At 51.4% G+C, this 16,578-nt stretch overlaps 2 protein-coding genes across 16 annotated transcripts in view; one reads left to right on the top strand and one right to left on the bottom strand.

Annotated features, from left to right (window-relative positions):
- Pisd (phosphatidylserine decarboxylase) overlaps positions 1-7,013 on the top strand; it is a 50,103-nt gene extending 43,090 nt beyond the window's left edge. For 4 of the 10 annotated variants that reach the window (XM_048450015.3, XM_048450013.2, XM_048450011.2 and 1 more), the window contains 7 exons: positions 626-875; positions 2,461-2,626; positions 3,931-4,167; positions 4,397-4,535; positions 4,760-4,906; positions 5,171-5,331; positions 5,820-7,013. In XM_048450015.3, coding sequence (XP_048305972.1) covers positions 823-875; positions 2,461-2,626; positions 3,931-4,167; positions 4,397-4,535; positions 4,760-4,906; positions 5,171-5,331; positions 5,820-6,044 — 1,128 coding nt within the window. In that variant the 5' untranslated portion in view covers positions 626-822 and the 3' untranslated portion in view covers positions 6,045-7,013. The remainder of the gene's footprint in view (positions 1-625; positions 876-2,460; positions 2,627-3,930; positions 4,168-4,396; positions 4,536-4,759; positions 4,907-5,170; positions 5,332-5,819) is intronic. The other 6 variants (XM_085692142.2, XM_048450017.3, XM_048450018.3 and 3 more) reach the window with 3 other exon arrangements.
- Sfi1 (SFI1 centrin binding protein) overlaps positions 6,948-16,578 on the bottom strand; it is a 55,406-nt gene continuing 45,775 nt past the window's right edge. For 3 of the 6 annotated variants that reach the window (XM_048450006.3, XM_048450007.3, XM_085692141.2), the window contains 12 exons: positions 15,242-15,338; positions 12,586-12,746; positions 12,092-12,166; positions 11,222-11,296; positions 10,932-11,108; positions 10,605-10,864; positions 9,769-9,876; positions 9,468-9,654; positions 8,202-8,340; positions 8,012-8,090; positions 7,277-7,388; positions 6,948-7,199 (listed from right to left, as the gene is read on the bottom strand). In XM_048450006.3, the coding sequence (XP_048305963.3) occupies positions 7,095-7,199; positions 7,277-7,388; positions 8,012-8,090; positions 8,202-8,340; positions 9,468-9,654; positions 9,769-9,876; positions 10,605-10,864; positions 10,932-11,108; positions 11,222-11,296; positions 12,092-12,166; positions 12,586-12,746; positions 15,242-15,338 (1,575 nt within the window). In that variant the 3' untranslated portion in view covers positions 6,948-7,094. Of the gene's footprint in view, positions 7,226-7,276; positions 7,405-8,011; positions 8,091-8,201; positions 8,341-9,467; positions 9,655-9,768; positions 9,877-10,604; positions 10,865-10,931; positions 11,109-11,221; positions 11,297-12,091; positions 12,167-12,585; positions 12,747-15,241; positions 15,339-16,578 lie in introns of all 6 variants that reach the window. The other 3 variants (XR_007235056.3, XM_048450005.3, XR_015002777.2) reach the window with 3 other exon arrangements.

The raw sequence follows: 16,578 nt of genomic DNA, 5'->3' as shown, positions 1-16,578 counted from the left end.
TCAAAGTGCTTTTTTGACGAAGATTGAAAGACAGGATAGGAAGGTTTGGACTTCAGTGTTGGCTGCTGCCCAACCCCAGGTTGGTTTTCTCTGAGATAGTCCAGGCATTACAGTTTATGAAGATGCCTGGACTACACAGGGCCAGGTACTGGAGGCTTCAAGGCCAAGAGGAGTTACAGCATGTTACGGTGCTCAGTTGCACATCACGATGCCTTGCCTGGATGTCCTGGCTGGCTGCCCCTCTGTCATTCCTCAGATGCTACTTTGTGACCTGAATGGAAAATGGGTCAGGTCCTCTGAGGGAGGGACCATCAGCCTGGAGCACAGGGCTCAGATTCCCACCTTGTGCTTTTGGAACCCAGTGGCGCCTAGAAGTCGTGGCAGTGTCTGGCCACCTCACTACCAGGGCTGGCTGGAGCAGACAGCCCCAAGGCTTTACCCACTTTCGGCCTTCCAGCAGAGCAGGGAGAATTGCGCTGGGCAGCTGGCAGGGACAAGACAAGTGACCAAACCTGGATGATAGAGCTGGCCCAGTACAGGAGCTTCTGTCCTGGCAGCAAAGCCTGAGCAGATGACCTGAGCAGGAGTCTGAGCAGCTATGTGACTGGTACCTGTCTGTCTGCAGTAGTGGGGTCCTCTCACCTGTACCTGTGAGCCACCGCGAATAAGCAGAGACTGGAGCAGTGACCACACTGGAGTTCTTCTGGCGAGGGATAAGGGGATGAAGGAGAAAAACAAAGGCCAGTGAGCGAGCACGGGAGCGAGCAAGCGAGCAGCGCACTCTTGTGGAGGCTCACAACACCCTCCCTTTGCCTACCCACAATGTGTCAGTCAGAGAAGCCGCAAGGACCAGAGCTCCAAGCAGCAGTGAAATGGTGAGATGCTGCCCACTGAAACCTAACCCAATGTGCCCTAGCACAATCTCAGGAAGGTCAGAGGTCAAGGTCCAGTGGCCCTGATGTGGAGGTGGCAATAGGAGCTCCTGGAGTGATCCCCTCAGCTGGAGGGGCCTGGAGAAGGGATCCTGAGTGCCCTGAGTAGGAGAGCCTACTTCAGATACCTGTAGTTCTGACTGGGAGGAGGGCCCAGTTGGGGGAGACAGGAATGGGCTTCTGTCCTGTCTTAGTCCTTAGCAAGGGCATCCAGGCCCCCCTCCCACCCCAGACCCCTGCTTCCTACACTTGGGAGAGGATCAGTCCCCCTTCCCCCAGCATTTCAGGATTGGTCTCAGCTCTTTTGCAGTGACTTGGGTGGGGTAGCCCGCAGGAGAACAGTGATTTGTCTTTGCTTGGTCCCTCCCACCTCCCCTTGTGTTTTAAAGACATAATGGGGTGGGGTGGAAGAGAGAAAAGGAATGCAGGACAGTTGGTGTACTGTGGTTTAGCCCAGGAGCTTAGGTGCAGCCCTCTCTGCCATCACTGGTGGACTGCCAACCACTCGCCCTGTTATCTGCAGAAATCTTTTGTTCCTTGGTTTGCTCAGTTTCTGGGAGACAGAGGACTCAGCTTCTCTTGAGAGCAAGCACAGTTGCAAATGGCAGCCTTAGCTTGTTTAATCAAATTCCTGGGGACTTTCTCAGAATGGGTGGTAGTATGGTCTCATGATGGCTACATTGAGGCCTCAGGGCTATTAATTTTCTAGGACCTGACGTGTGGCAGGGAACTTAGTTGCATTCAGGAAGCTGAGGTTACAGCAGCTTTGCAAACTGGCTGTATAGAAGACAATGAACTTTTAAAAGTGATGGATCCCATGGGTCATATGTCTGGCTCTAGCAGAGTAGAGAGGCGGCTTTGGAACTAGGTAGTGTTGTCCTTCTAACTCTGTGGATAAGGCTTGGAGAGCCTGACCCAGAGACATAGGTAGATGGAGCCACAGTTAGGTCCTATCATTTAGCAGAAGAGGAAGCAAAAGATCTGAAGGTTTTCCCAGGTGCCACAATGATGTGGTCCAGCTGGCTAGGCTCATAGCTCTTCAGTCTTGTGCCCTGCTTCGAATAGACTCAGTCTTTCTGGCATCTGTGAGGACAGAACTATCCTTGGGTCGCAACCGTCCTTAGCATAGGAGGGTGCAGGTATAAGGCAGATTCTCTTGCCTTTCCATTCTGGGTCCCCAAGGCCTTTGCTGGGGCTTCTGCTATACTTGGAGGATTCTCTACCTTAGAGGTGTCCAGGAGTTGGGCCTGAACTGTCTTTGTCTTGTTGGCTCCTATTCAATCAGCTGGTAGGTGGGAGACACTGGGAAATGAGCCCACAAGTCAGGTAGCCAGGTCCCCAACTCAGAACCAGGGTTGGTTGGAATGAAATGGGCACTGGAATGCCTGCTGGAACTCTTTGGCTCCATTGGAGAGGCAGCTTACTGGGGGATGGGGAGGCAGGAATGGCACTGGCTGAGGGGTTTACTCTTCAGATTCTCTCAGACATAGGCATTGAACCAGGCCATGTGTGAACATGTGTCCTGCAGGTTGCACTTCCCCCAGCTGGCCCTACGGCGGAGGCTAGGCCAGCTTAGCTGCATGTCCAGACCTGCTCTGAAACTGCGCTCCTGGCCCCTGACCATCCTCTACTACCTCCTGCCCTTCGGTGCCCTCAGGCCCCTCAGCCGGGTGGGATGGAGGCCCATGAGCAGGGTAAGTGTGAATAGGCTTCTTGGCCATGGCCCAAGGCACAGGGAAGACAGGGGAAGTTCTCAGAAGTAGATGTGTGTGAGAAGGTTGTTTGATGCTGACCATGTGACAATCTACAGCTTCACTGGTGGGAACCCTGGTTTTGGAAGGAACACATTGATCAATCAGAAAATGATGTCACTCTTACAGGCAGAAGCAGAGAGGTGATTGTAAGAAAATCCATGTAAAATCTGGACACCAGCAGGCAGTTTAGGAAGACTGTGACTAGGCTGGGCCTGCTCGTGTGAATACATGCTTGAGAAGCTCAGGACTGCACAGGTGGCTTCCCCATGCAGGATCTGGACAACTAATGCCTGGAGGGCTCTCTTGCTCTCAGCTTCCTGACAGGCTGACCCCAAGGAGGCGGCCCTGCTTCTTGGTCACTGGTAGTCTAGGTAGGCATCACAGGAGTCCAAGCGAGTATACTAGACACTAGAGCATAGACTGGGGACATGACAGTGTTGCTCTGTCCAAGTGGTTGAGCATCAGCCAGGAGACACTAGTATGGGGGAGGACTGCTGGAAGTTGGTAAAATGACTTCTCTTTACCGGAGCTGGTACTCTGCTGTGTTTAGATACACAGAGGTGGCAGCAGAAGCTCAAGAGCTCTGCAGTACCTTCTGGCCCAGCAGTAGGACTGGTACTTATCTCCTGGGGCTCCATAGAGGGATAACAGAAAGTTTTCAAAAAGAAGTCTCCTGCCTTTTTGAGAGCCCATAGGCTTGCTCAGGTGCAGACATGTCAAGGTGATATTTCAGATCTGGGAGTGAGAACACCATCCTTGCTCCCTATGAAGAGGATGCTCTGGATTATGGGCCTACCCCTTGCTCTTGAGAGCCTCCTGCTGCCTTCTTGAGTAGTATGGAGCATGGGCAGTCAGCTAGGACAAAGGTAGCATGCCTCCTGATAAGACTTTCAGGCTTGTACCAGGTTCATTTCTGTCCCCCATCTTTAAGAACCAATACTCTTTGGTCCAGTCTCCACCTCTGGGACTAAGGCATCTGCTCTTTGACCTTTTCATGAAATAGCAAGAAATAAGCCAGGCTATATGCATATCTAGCCCTTGTTTGAGTATTTGGTGAACATAGTCTGGTTCCTTCTGAGAAAGTCACTTCACAAACAAGCCTGAGCACTTGGGCCTCTGTGGTGGCTTCTCTAGGTATTCTCTCTCTCTCTTTCTCTCTCTCTCTCTTTCTCATGTGGGGGTATGGGAATGTGGGATAGCTCTCAGTTTGTGACCAACTCAGCCTCCTGTATTGTGGCCTGCAGGTGGCTCTGTACAAGTCGGTGCCAACACGTTTGCTGTCACGTGCCTGGGGTCGCCTGAACCAGGTGGAACTTCCATACTGGCTGCGGAGGCCGGTGTACAGCCTGTATATCTGGACCTTTGGAGTGAACATGACAGAGGCTGCTGTGGAGGACCTGCACCACTACCGAAACCTCAGCGAGTTCTTCCGGCGTAAGCTGAAGCCTCAGGCACGGCCTGTCTGTGGCTTGCACAGTGTGGTAAGGCCTGGCCGGCCCTTGTCTCCATTCTTCATTAGGAAATGAGATCTTTGTTTAAGCCAGGCTTAGCAGCCCTTTCTTAGCTGTGGCCCTCTGTCTTGTAGTCCACCAGTGTCAGCATGTCCTGGGCTGGGGCTCCCTGGGTGCTTAGCAGGTCCGGTGTCAAGGGAGCCACTGAAGGTGAGGACTAAGCTCTCCACTTAGTATCAAGCCTCTCTGTTCCCTCCAGATCAGCCCATCAGATGGCAAGATCCTCACCTTTGGGCAGGTGAAGAACTGTGAAGTGGAGCAGGTAAAGGGCGTAACCTACTCTCTGGAGTCATTCCTGGGCCCTCGAGCCTATGCAGAGGATACACCCTTCCCTCCAGGTGGGTCACTGCTTATTTGGGGTTGAAGCTGGGATAGACATCAGAGGCTAAGAAAGGGCATACGGGACCGAGGGAATACAAAGGCCAGGGAAGCTTTGGGGCAGTAGACAGGCATGCAGCCAGAAGTCCTCACCGGAGCCTTCGTGTACCAGGTGCTCACTGTGGGATGAATGGCACCTGGAACTCGTCAAAGAGCCAGGCTTTCTTTCTGCTTCACCCCACAGCCTCCTCCCGTGACTCCTTCAGGAACCAGTTGGTCACCCGGGAAGGGAATGAGCTCTACCACTGTGTCATCTACCTGGCCCCTGGAGACTACCACTGCTTCCACTCCCCTACCGACTGGACTGTCTCACATCGGCGTCACTTCCCAGGTAGGCCCAGGGCTGCTGAAGGTGAGAGCTGCCTCTGTGGGTATTAGAGGTCCTTGGCCTCGTGTCTTGAAAAGATTGGGCTCTTGGCTGTTGTCATGGCCAGGAGATGGCTACTTGAGGCTGGCTGGCTATCAGCAAGAGTACCTGGGGTCATGCTTGGAATTTGGAATGACACTTAGTCTGTGGAATCCCTATGGCTTTTAGTCACTCTGGCATGAACACACCAGGAAGTAGCTTTTCCTATCTTATATCTTCCTATCATAGGTTCCTTGATGTCAGTGAACCCTGGCATGGCTCGATGGATCAAAGAGCTCTTCTGTCACAATGAGCGTGTGGTCCTGACTGGCGACTGGAAACATGGGTTCTTCTCGTTGACGGCAGTGGGAGCCACCAATGTGGGCTCTATCCGCATCTACTTTGACCGAGTGAGCAGAACCTACAGGCCAAACCTCTTGGGTTCAGCCATTCCATTTGTTGTGCAGCCAGATCTTTGGGGAGGGGGTATTCCAGCTCTGGCCAGACCTGGCTCTGCTGAGCAGCTGCTCTGTAGGCACCCTTGCCTCTTAGCCTCCCTCTTCCCTGGAGATGGCTGGAGAGGTGAGAGACCTAACCTCACTCAGGAGCCATGGTCAGAGGCAAAGATGGAACATGTAGAAGGCAGAGTTAGTTTAGATGAGAAAATCTGGTACCCTCCCCATTCCGCCTTTTTTGGTGCTATGACTGCTTCTGTGCTTGGACAGAAGTTGGGTCTGACCCTCTTCCTCCACCCCTCCTAGTCTGTCTCAGCAGATGTTGGAACTATTGATTGGTGATAGGCCTTTGCCCTAGGATGCCATCTTTGCTACCTTCTCTGAGCTGGGCGGGGTTGAGGACAGGCAACAAGGCTAATTAACCTTTTCCTTCTTGCCCCCAGGACCTGCACACAAACAGCCCCAGATACAGCAAGGGTTCCTACAATGACTTGAGCTTTGTAACACATGCCAACAAGGAGGGTGTTCCCATGCGCAAGGGCGAGCACCTAGGCGAGTTCAACTTGGGCTCTACTATTGTGCTCATCTTTGAGGCACCCAAGGACTTCAACTTCAGACTGAAGGCAGGGCAGAAGATCCGCTTTGGGGAAGCACTGGGCTCCCTCTAGTCTTCTTGGTTGTGACTGCCAAGGGATCTTTTCGACACAGGAGCATGAGGGTCTTCAGAGGCACCTCAGGCTGTCTGGGTGGGGCACTCTGGGGGCTGACCTGGTAGGACCTGAATGATTTGTTCCTGCTTGTCCAGAGGTGCAGAGGAGAGGTTTGGGATCTAGGCCCCTTTACAGAGTGGGTATGATTTGACCTCACAATCACTTTGAGGGTTTTTTTGTTTTGTTTTGTTTTTTTTTAATTTTGTTTAAGTCGGAGATGCTACATCTCTGGCTGAGTATTGTGAGAACGGTTATGTGCTACAACATCCTAGCTGCTCCCCCCACCTGTCTCAGGGTCTTCTTCTGTCAGCCCCTTTGTTCTTTCTGATTTAGCTTCCTTGGCACAGGCTGTGGATCCACCCTCTTCCTAGAGCAGGCCACATGGCCTTCACAACTGCTTTCTGCTCCCAAACCCACCCCTCTGCTGCTGAAGTAAAACCATTTCTATGTTGTTGAATGTGTTGACCTAGCCTCTGCCAGTATCTTCTGAGGACAGTGACTAATGATTCTGACCTTCCAGAGCTGGCTGAGTTCTTCTGCTGGTAGGCAAGACCGATTATTGACTTGCCGGGTAGTGTACAGAGTGAGGGGGCAGGTAGAGGGAGGCCCAGCCCTGCAGGAAGTAGGGACATGCTGCTATTGGTCTAGGGGCTGTGTTGGAGGCAAAGGGTATGGTGGTCAGCGCCTACAAAACCTGTTCCAAGTAGCAGCCAGGTATGCAACCCATGGGGAAGCCAGTGGTAGAGACAAGGCCAGATTTCATGTTGATCTTAGGGATGCCATGAATTTCTCCTGCAGGAGAAATCATTGAACTTTTCAACTGTATCAGTAGTACAATATTTTGTTTGAAAAGTAGGAGACTTCTGAACAGTAATTCATTTAATTGCAAGACATTTTGAAATAAAAAAAATCCCCAAACCATTGTAACTTTGTATTCTGTTATTAAATGAGGGGGAGGGTGTCTATGGCCTTGTGAAGGTCAGCACTTGTCCTCCAGGGGCAAGCCCACTAGCACAGAGCCTGTCTCAGGGCCCGAACACGAGCAATGCATGTACCAATGGGCTGGCGCTGGGCCTGGAGCTCCTCAGCCAACTGCTGGATCTGTAGTTCCACCTGGGGGCCGGGGAGGACAAGGCAGGCTGGAAGGAAGCACAGCCGGGGGCTGGCCCTGGGGCTGACGGGGGTCTTACCTCTTCCAGTTCTTTTTTCACCTGCTGTTCTAGATCCCAGTCCTCCGGCCTGGGCTCTTCCTGGCTTAGCTCTAGCCACCTACGCAGGCTGTTGGCTTGTCGCTGACATGACCTGGGGATGAGGACACCTGCTGCCTGTCAGGCCAGGTTCTTGGCATAGCCTCAAGAGGGCCCCTTCTGGATTGAAGAGGCTACTGGCTAATACTAAAGGGCTAGGGTGGACACAGTGTGGAAGGCCCTACTTAGGCTCCTGCAGTGGCTGAGGAGAGCAATACTTCTGTCTTTCCCAGCAAACAGCAACTCGGGTAGGCCCATGTAAAAATGACCCTTCCCGTCCCTTTCTAGGGGACCAGACTTTTTCACTCATTTCTCTGAAAGTTGCTGTATGCTATCAGGCCCCAGAGCACTGGGTGTAGCTAAAACCCAGGCTTGTGCTGTCTGTACCTTCTCAGTATACAATCATGGTTGTTGGGCGGATAACAGAATAAGCAAGTCTTGCTTTCTTTACATATCCTCCAAATGGAAAGCAGGGCTTCCAACCCTAGGTGAAGCCAAGTTGGCCCTTTCTGGAGAGGATAACGATGCCACAAGAAACTCACTTCAACCCTCTGGAGTGAGTAACAAGGGGTCCCAGCATCTGCTGGGGGAAGTGGAACCCCCTGGCTTTCCAAGCCTTCCCAAGCCTTCCCGTGTCTATTCACATAGACAGGTCCCAGGGCAGCTGGTGGGCCTCACCGAAGGTTCTGCTTGGTGGTCTGGTAGTGCTGTAACTGCTGCTGGATCCCCTCCAGCTCAGCCTCAAGCTCTGTGTGGCCTGCACCAACAGGAAGATGAGTTTGACCTTGCTCACTATCCTCTTTAGAACCACCAGGGAGACTGGTAGGACTTTGGTGGGAGGGTGGCCCCAGTGCTTTGACCTACTCACCTGCAACCTCGGAACCATAACCAGTTCCAGTCCTGGTGCTTGTGAAATCCCCAGGGAGGAAGAGATGGGGCTTGGGCCCTCTGGTTTGGGACGGGCACACCAGAGGTTGAGGTCTAGGGATGGTGGGCTTTGCTGACACCTGTAGAGGAAGAAAGGGTGGATGTTGAGCAACGAAGCTAGTGGGGACCCTTCCCAAAGTGAGTCCCGTCCCCAGTTCATTGCCCACAGTTCTTGTAGCGATAGGGTGATTGGCCAGCACACACAAAGCCTTGCTCTACCTGTTTTGGAAGGTGACACGCTGGGAAGTCCTACAAGCAATCTCTACTGTTGAGTGCCACCCTTGTGTAAGGGAACTTTTAGTGTTACCCCAGGAACAGAGACAGTTTCTGCCCTTACCCAGCCTTTCACCCCACTAGGCTCAGCTACCAAGCTAAGCTTGGCCTCAGTGGGGAAGGGTATTGCGCGGCAGCTTTCCCAATCCCACACTCCAGCGCCCCAAGTCTTCTGTGAAAACTGAGGCTTGCTGTGTAGCATAGACTGATTTTGAGCTCTCTGTCTGCCTCTACCTCCTAAGTGCTGGGATTAGGTGTCTGTCACTTCTATTACCAGCCATTTATAAACAAACTGCCTCTTCCTGTCTGCACCCCTCCCCAGTCAGCATCACCTTCTTATGAGCTGACTCAGTACTGCCACCTGTCTCAGGAGCACACCCTTGTGTGCTTTCTGTGCCTTCCTAGGTGACACCTTTGCCCTGCACTGTGGACACTCATAGCCTTGAAGACAACCAAGTGCTGGTCTCTATCACATCTGATAAGTAAAAGGAACCAACTGTCTCACTAGATGCTGGGCCCCACCCATTTCCTTTTAGTGAAAGAGTTCTTCCCTAAGTGTTCCTGGACTCCTTTTCCTCCCTCCACTCCCTGTCCCCAGCAGACTATCATCCCACAGTGAGGTTGCCCCCACTTGGTGCTCTGAGTCCCTGTTCCAGGCCAGACACGGTACGCTGGAACAGACCCTCAATTTCTTCCTCTTCTCACTCAAGCTTCCACGTCCACCTGTCCCCCAAGACCAGAGGCCCTGCTAAGAGTCTGCCTGTAAGCTTCTTCTGGTTGTCCCACCACAAGACATTTCTCAAGGGCTGGGGTGTTAGCAGACTGGCCACTGATTTAGGCCTGGAGTGTAAGGTCCCCAAGCTTGTCAAGTGACCAAGATATTCTAGAAAGAAGGTAACAAGAAGAGCAAATGAAGGCCCAATGGAAGACTCACCGTGGCAGTGTCTCCCACCCCATGGGACATGAAGGAAGAAGGAGGCAATAGCTCTAGGCCTGGACTTGAAGTAGGGGGCAGTTTTGAACCAGGGACATTTGGCAGGACCACAGGTAGGAAGGGCCTCGTCAGGGAAAGGCCTCCTGGTGGTGCCATGCTTTGACCATCTTCCAGAGGCTTCTCTAACCTGAGTGGAAGGAAGGTAGGAACTGGTTACACCATGAAACCTTTCTCCGGATTAAAGAGGCCACATATTCAACAAAATATAGTGCCTTTGGGGACTCACAACCATTTAACTTACTGCTGCTCCCCAAGGGTGCACCAGAGGTTTGGGGACCTCTGGCTCCGCAAACGGTCGAGCAGGAAGGATGGACGTCGTGGCTGTTTCCGTGATAAGCGGGTCTCAGTGCTGGAGAGAAATATGTGTTCATGGACTGAAAAGGTCTGCAGAGGGACCTGAAATCTCGCTAAGCTTCAGACCTTGTCATTTTACAGAGAGACGGGAGGCCAGGCAAAACAAGGCTCTGGCCAAGGGCTAGTATGTGCATGGGGGTAGACCTGAGCCTAGACAATACAGGCATGACCCTGGCAGTCTGACTGACCCCCACCTGGATGCTGGAGCTGCACCTCTTTCTTTCGACCTGCACAGCAAGTTACAATATGGTGTCTGCCCATCAGAAGGGCACAGAGCCCTTCTGGATGGGGGATGCCCAGTACACTCAGCCCATCGTGAGTTATGAGTCTCAGTGCTGGTTACTCCGGGAATGGCAGCTGCCTCAGCAAGAGTGGTATGCATAGGGCTGAGAGAAGCCATCCAAGGAGGTGGGAAAAGAGCAGGTAACTGCAGGCCTAAGGCAAGGCATGAAGGCTTGACAGTCTGTTGAGTACCATAAGACAGGGAAAAGCAGACGTCACAGGGGATGGACAACAGTCTCTTTTCTGCAAAGAAGTTGGGAAATTCCACTGCCTCCCCATTGCCCTGGAAAGGATGGCCTGACAGAGAGAGGCCTCTAAGCAGCTCTGATGTGACAAGGCTGTGGCAATCTCACCTGACCCTTCCCAGGGTGTTTGTCCCTCATGTATGCTCCCAGTCTTTGCGCTAGGGCTAGAGGCAGAGGTGAGGCACAAGCCACTCACAGCGTTAGGAGGCAGGGCTCTCCAGCAGCTACTGCCAAGCTGCCCAGGGTTCCCTGAGACGGAGGAGCTTGCAACTTCTTGGTCTCCAGGGTGGTGTCCCCAGCCTCACCAGTAACTCCAGAGAGAAAGGAATCCTTAAATGTCACTCTTCTGCTGAATGCGATGGGTGCTGGTGCCTGAGACATCCTGCCTGGACTAAGTACTTTCTTTTTCCAGAGCTCAGCACAGCGGCGGACTGCACAGTGTAGGCTGTGGGCAGCCTGCAACACAATTTCTCATCAGCTCCTGCCCTGCCCTGTCAGCTCCTCACCAGCAGCCCCAGCATACCTGGACTTCCTGCCGGGCCTGTAGCTGCTGGCGGAAGGCCTTCACACCAGTTGCAAAGCGCAGAAGCCGTGTGGCACCCTCCTGCAGGAGCTGCTGGTGGTAAACTTGCACAGCTCGTTCTAGCCGTGCCTTCTTCCTCCTCCTCTCATGTATGAATCCCAGCCATGCAGTCCATACCTTGTAGAAAAGACAGCAAGAGATGAGGCTCAGGCTTCCATTTGGGCTCCTACGACCAAATCACAGAGCTGCCCCTGAAGGCAGCAGCAACCAGGGAGTTGTAGAACCATTACCTTTGCCTGCAGTGAGAAGGCCCAGAACCATAGGGCCCGGGCTGTACTCCACTGCTCTTGCTTCCTGGCTTCCAGCTGTGGGCCAGAAAGATAGGGTTATTCAGAGGAATGCACAGGCAACACAGCCATGGCCAGTCCTAGCTCACCAGTCTCTAGCTAAAGCATCGACCCTCCTAGGAAGGGTTCAGGTCCTGGCCTCATCTGAGATATTCAATATGTTCAGCGTCTATGGACTGAAATAAATGGAATGAAAAAAGGAGGAATGCAAAGAGCAGTCAGAAGGGGTGAATGGAAGGAGCCAGCAGGGTTCCCAGAGGGATGCTATGGAGCTAGGAGCGGAGCTGGGAGGCTCTCCAGCCTAGAGCAAGAATGGCCTATGAAATTGGTTTTACTGAGCAGAATGTGTATGTGTGTGACCTTCTGAGGTTTTTTTATTATTTTGGTTTGGTTTGGAATTTTTTTGGTTTTTCGAGACAGGGTTTCTCTGTGTAACAGCTCTGGCAGTCCTGGAACTTACTCTGTAGACCAGGCTGGCCTCGAACTCACCGAGATCCACCTACCTCTGCCTCCCGAGTGCTGCCACCACCACCCCACACTTTTTTTTTTTTAATCAAGACCACAACAAAAACTGAAATTCATTTCACATTAATTTTTGGATATTATTCCAATGTGTTTAAGATGACACTGTGAGAGAAACCTGGATTGAAGAGACTGACCGTCTATAAATGGTGTGTGAATGAAGCAGATAGTGGCGGGGAGTGGGGGGAACGACACAAGGATGGAGCTCTCGGACAAAGATGGTATTTAAGACTGATCTAATGTGGGGCTGAGATGGCTGCAGGAAAGAAGCCTGCAGCAGGTTCCTCCTACCTGCTTCCTCCACTGGCAGAAGCAGGCCCGACAGAGTCTCTGGACCAGGAGTTGAGCAGCTTGCCTCTGCAGGAGCTGGGGAGAGTAAACACACAGGGGGTCAGACTCCATTTTACTCTGGTCTAGCCCAGCTGCTGGGGCAGCTTCATGATGAGGCTCCACCCAGGTGGACATCCTCCTGCCAAGAGCTGTCCCAGATCCACAGGCTCCTACGTAGGTGAGGAGGTCCTAATGGTTCCATAGTTTCCCCAGATTTGAAAAGCTAGGGGAAAGCAGATTTCTCTTCTAAGCCAGCTTCTCCTGACGCACACTTGATCTAAGGATGGCCACTCCTGCCTTCAGTAATTGCTCAGAATGGCTCCCGCAGCGTTGTTCCCACAGAATCCCAGGGCACCAGCACGCATACTAGTAGCTGCCTAGAGTTTTGTCTGGAGACCCCTCCGGAAGACACCCTGACTCAGGCAGAGCTTGGAAAGTACTACCACCTGCCCCACCTTTTTCCTGACACACCGCAGATGGTACGCCTTCCACCGAGCCATTCCTTCCTTCAGCAGCAGCTGGCGGTGATGCTGAGCTGCTCTTTCCAGCCGGAATCTCTGCTGGGCCTCCCTCTGGCTGCATAACTGCCAGCGCTGAAACCAGTCACGGAGCCGACCTGAAGCAGATGTAAAGTAGCTGACAACTGTAGAGGGTTTTCATTCCTAAGTGACTTTGTAGCAGGGAAGGACTAGACAGTTGGAGAGGTTATGTGAGGTGACATCCAGCCTTCTGTGAGAAAAAAACACCACAGGCTCGGTGTAAGGCCAGGTCGGGTCATCTTCGCACTCTGGGAACTGGAACCAGAACATTTTGCTGCTGCATCCCCAAGCGCTGTCGCAGAGTTGCATACCTGTGCAGTCACCAAAGGTGTGCCAGGCCCCACAGAGCCACGCCAAGGGCTGACAGGCATGTGGAAAGAGCAGACCCACCATCCCTAAAGAGAACTTCCTCCGGAGCCGAAGCTTGGAGAGGGTACAGCTTCCTCTTATGAAGCAGGAAATAAAAAGTTCAGAGAGGAAAGTCAAGTGAGCCTGAGACATGACCAGGACAGCGATAAAACGATCTGGCCGTGTTGACTCTCTGGGCCCACTGTGTAGACCTTGTCCTGGGGCCTGGGGATGCCTGATACAGGAGGTGCTTCTGGACCCATTCACAGTCAGAGAAGGCAGCAGTCATGACCTGGAGACCAGTCATTTTACCATGTCTTGGATACAACTTTAAGTGTACCTATCTTCCCTAGCTACAACTATACCATCCCTAAGTAACAACTTCAACAAGGGGGTACTACAGCCCCATTTTATAGATGAAAAAACATACTGAAGCAGCAGGGACCCCTCTGTCCTCTGAAGTCAGACTAGGAAGTGTGGTGACTTTTGGTCTAATTTTTTTTTTTGCCTTAAAAAGTAAAGGATCTCACCCCAATCAAGAAAATTCTTGCAACAGATGGAACACACTCCCACACCTAAGGCCCCAGAACATTTTGGAAGAGGGAGAGAAAAGACTCTAAGAACCAACTGATCAGGGAGTTTGCTGTGTGACTGTCTCCTAGTCCTATCAGAAGCTATCAACATGACTGCCCAAATGTGAGCTGAACAAAGGACACCAATAGATACGCCAAAGTGAATGGGAAAAGCCATGAAGCTTCAACCCTATACAAAGAACAACAGAAAACTAAGAAATGCTGACAGTGGGAGAAACAGTCCTCCCCAGGGAAGAGCACACCAATCTGTTATCCAATACAAAGTGGTCAGCCCTGGAAACAAGTTACAAGTAGCCTTCTACAGACTGAGCGAGTTACATTTAGCGTGTGCTTATGTTTGTGCATACATGCATGTGTGCATGCACGCGCTAACAATGGAAAAAGAGGGCAGGATTTGAAAGAGAGCAAGCAGTGTTTTGGAGGGAGGAAAGAAAGGGAAAGGAGAAATTATATAATTTTAATCTTAAAAAGAAAAGAAATGGGGGGAGTAAGGGTTCCAATTATGTGGTCCAAACTGGCCTCCTTCCTGCCTTCCGAATGCTGGGACTAGGAGCCTGTACGCCGTAAAATCCTATGCCTATGTCTTAGGATGTCTTCCCTTGAGCTCTAACAAAGTGTGGCAGAGATTCTGAAGTCTTAAGATCAGACAAGACAATGAGCACAGGTCTTTAGCCCCAGCGCTCCGGTGGCAGAGGCAAGTGGACCTCTTTGAGTTCAAGACCATCCTAGTCTACAGGACAGTAGTAAGTTCCAGGACAGCCAGGACTACAGAGAAACCCCTCTCCAAAACAAGACACTGAATCCCAAATGTTACTGCATCCCCTCCCATAGATGGTACTTTGTGCTCGGCCTCCTAAGTCCCTGTTCCCAGGACCCCCTTTTAGGGCAAGTCCTTCAGAGGTGGCCCTGCTGCTGCTTTCGCTTCTAGGTCGTTCACTCACAGCAAAATCAGCATTTTCACCTTTTCATGGACTAGGGATAAGCAGTTCTCAAGGAACTTGCTGGGCTCCCAACACCAGATGGACCTACTGAGGCACACCACCTTATAGGATGCATAACCACCTTGTTGTTTTCTGCCCCACCCCAGTAAGACACAGCTATTCTGGGCTGACTCTGGCTATTGAGTTCTAGCCTCAAGGATGAGTACCAGATTCTCAGCATCTCAGGTATGACTTAGATAATATTATTATTTTTTTCTTTTTTTCTTTTCTAAGACAGGGTTTCTCTGCAGCTTTGGAACCTGTCCTGGAACTCACTTTGTAGACCAAGCTAGCCTCAAACTCATGGAGATCCGCCTGTCTCTGCCTCCCGAGTCCTGGGATTAAAGATGTGTGCCACCACCACCCAGCTGGATACTATTTATTATCTTAAAGCTCACTTAGTAAGTGTATATGATATATAATATATATCTCACCATGGAGGACCAAGAAGGGCAACAACTAGAAGGTAGAAGAACCCAGGAGGTATTCTCCCTCAGAGCCTCCAACACTGAGAATATCAGGTTTTCTTTGAAGTCTCCTAGCCATGGGAGTGTCAGGGAACCAACATACACAGACAGAGCACATGGAACCTTGGGAAGTCCTATGTTCATACTCTTTCTGGCAATGTTTGTTCCTACAGGTCTCTCTTACCCTTGGCCAGTGCTTTCCGGGCCTCCCTGAGGGCAGCTGCCTCTTTTTCTCGGTAATATATCTGCATTGATGTAACCTCCCGCCACTGCACCAGGACCTACGGACAGGCAGGGAAAGAGAGTGATCAGTTCACATTCTGAGATCAAGGATATACTGTGACCAGTGTGTGTGTGAGGTCCTTGTGAGGAATGACTGAGCAGTTAACATTGGCTCTCACAGCCAGCCACCCACACAGGTCTGGGTTGGGACTTCAGGTCTCTCACAGGAAGCCTGACACTTTCCTGTCAGGATTTAAACTTTGTACTGTGCCACAACAAGTGAAGTTACATAGATTATAATCCTATTGTTATTTGCTATGCATTATATTAATTCTTTCTTACACAGGAAATCCAGTAACAAAGCCCTTTGTGGGGCGGTGTGCGCTGGTGCATACCTTTAACCCCAGCATTTGGGAAGCAAAGACTGGGGTTTGGTTGCACAGTGGACCTCTGTGCATTTGAGACCTGCCTGGTCTACACAGTGAGCTCTAGGTCAGCCAAAGCTACATAGTAAGACCCCATCTCAAAACAAAACACAAAACTCTGTGTGGAGGGGTGTTGTATTCATATATGTATATGCGCATATGTGTGGGTGTAGAAGACCCACAAGTCCAGTGTGTTCCTCACATTATCCATCTCATTCCTATCAGACGCTCTCTGGGATTGTCTGGACAATGAGCTCTCAGAACCTCTTATGCTTACTCCAGCTGTAGGACAGGGCTACAGACACACACAGCCATACTCAACTTTATTTGGGAGCTTAGGATTTGAACTCAGGTTGTACTCTGGGATTTGAACAGCATGTATTTTTAACCACGAGCCATCTCCCCAGCACCACTAAACACATTTAAAGAAGTCAGGAAGCCCGATGAAGCTTCATAGTCATAATACCCCACTCCCAGCTGAGTGGCCTCTCTCTTTGGAGCATTAAACCCAACTAGATCTGATCATCTCCTCCCAAGGTAGGGGCCAACCAGGCTGTCTTGAGCATTTCTAAGAGGCCAGCCTTTACCAAATGCAGCTGCTGCCTCCTCAAGGAACTACATGGCCACCAGCAGGTGGACCTATGCACAATCTGCTTTCTTCTGAACAGCCATGACCCATAGCCTGCCTCTGCTACTGTTTCTGTCTGAACCACTTCTTTGTATTATGTCCCGACACCATGCTCACCCATAGCATGGAGCCAACAGGGTATTCCCATACATTACCCCAGCCAAGGCAGCGAGGTGGTCTGAGTCATTTCAAACTATGGGTGACCAGGAACTTCTTGGTTCTGGCTCTATGCTTTCTAGCAAGCCT

This window comes from Myodes glareolus, chromosome 8, assembly GCF_982192425.1.
Source record: "Myodes glareolus chromosome 8, mMyoGla1.1, whole genome shotgun sequence".
In the NCBI taxonomy this organism is placed as follows: domain Eukaryota; kingdom Metazoa; phylum Chordata; class Mammalia; order Rodentia; family Cricetidae; genus Myodes; species Myodes glareolus.
This window is presented reverse-complemented; position numbering and strand designations above follow the sequence as displayed.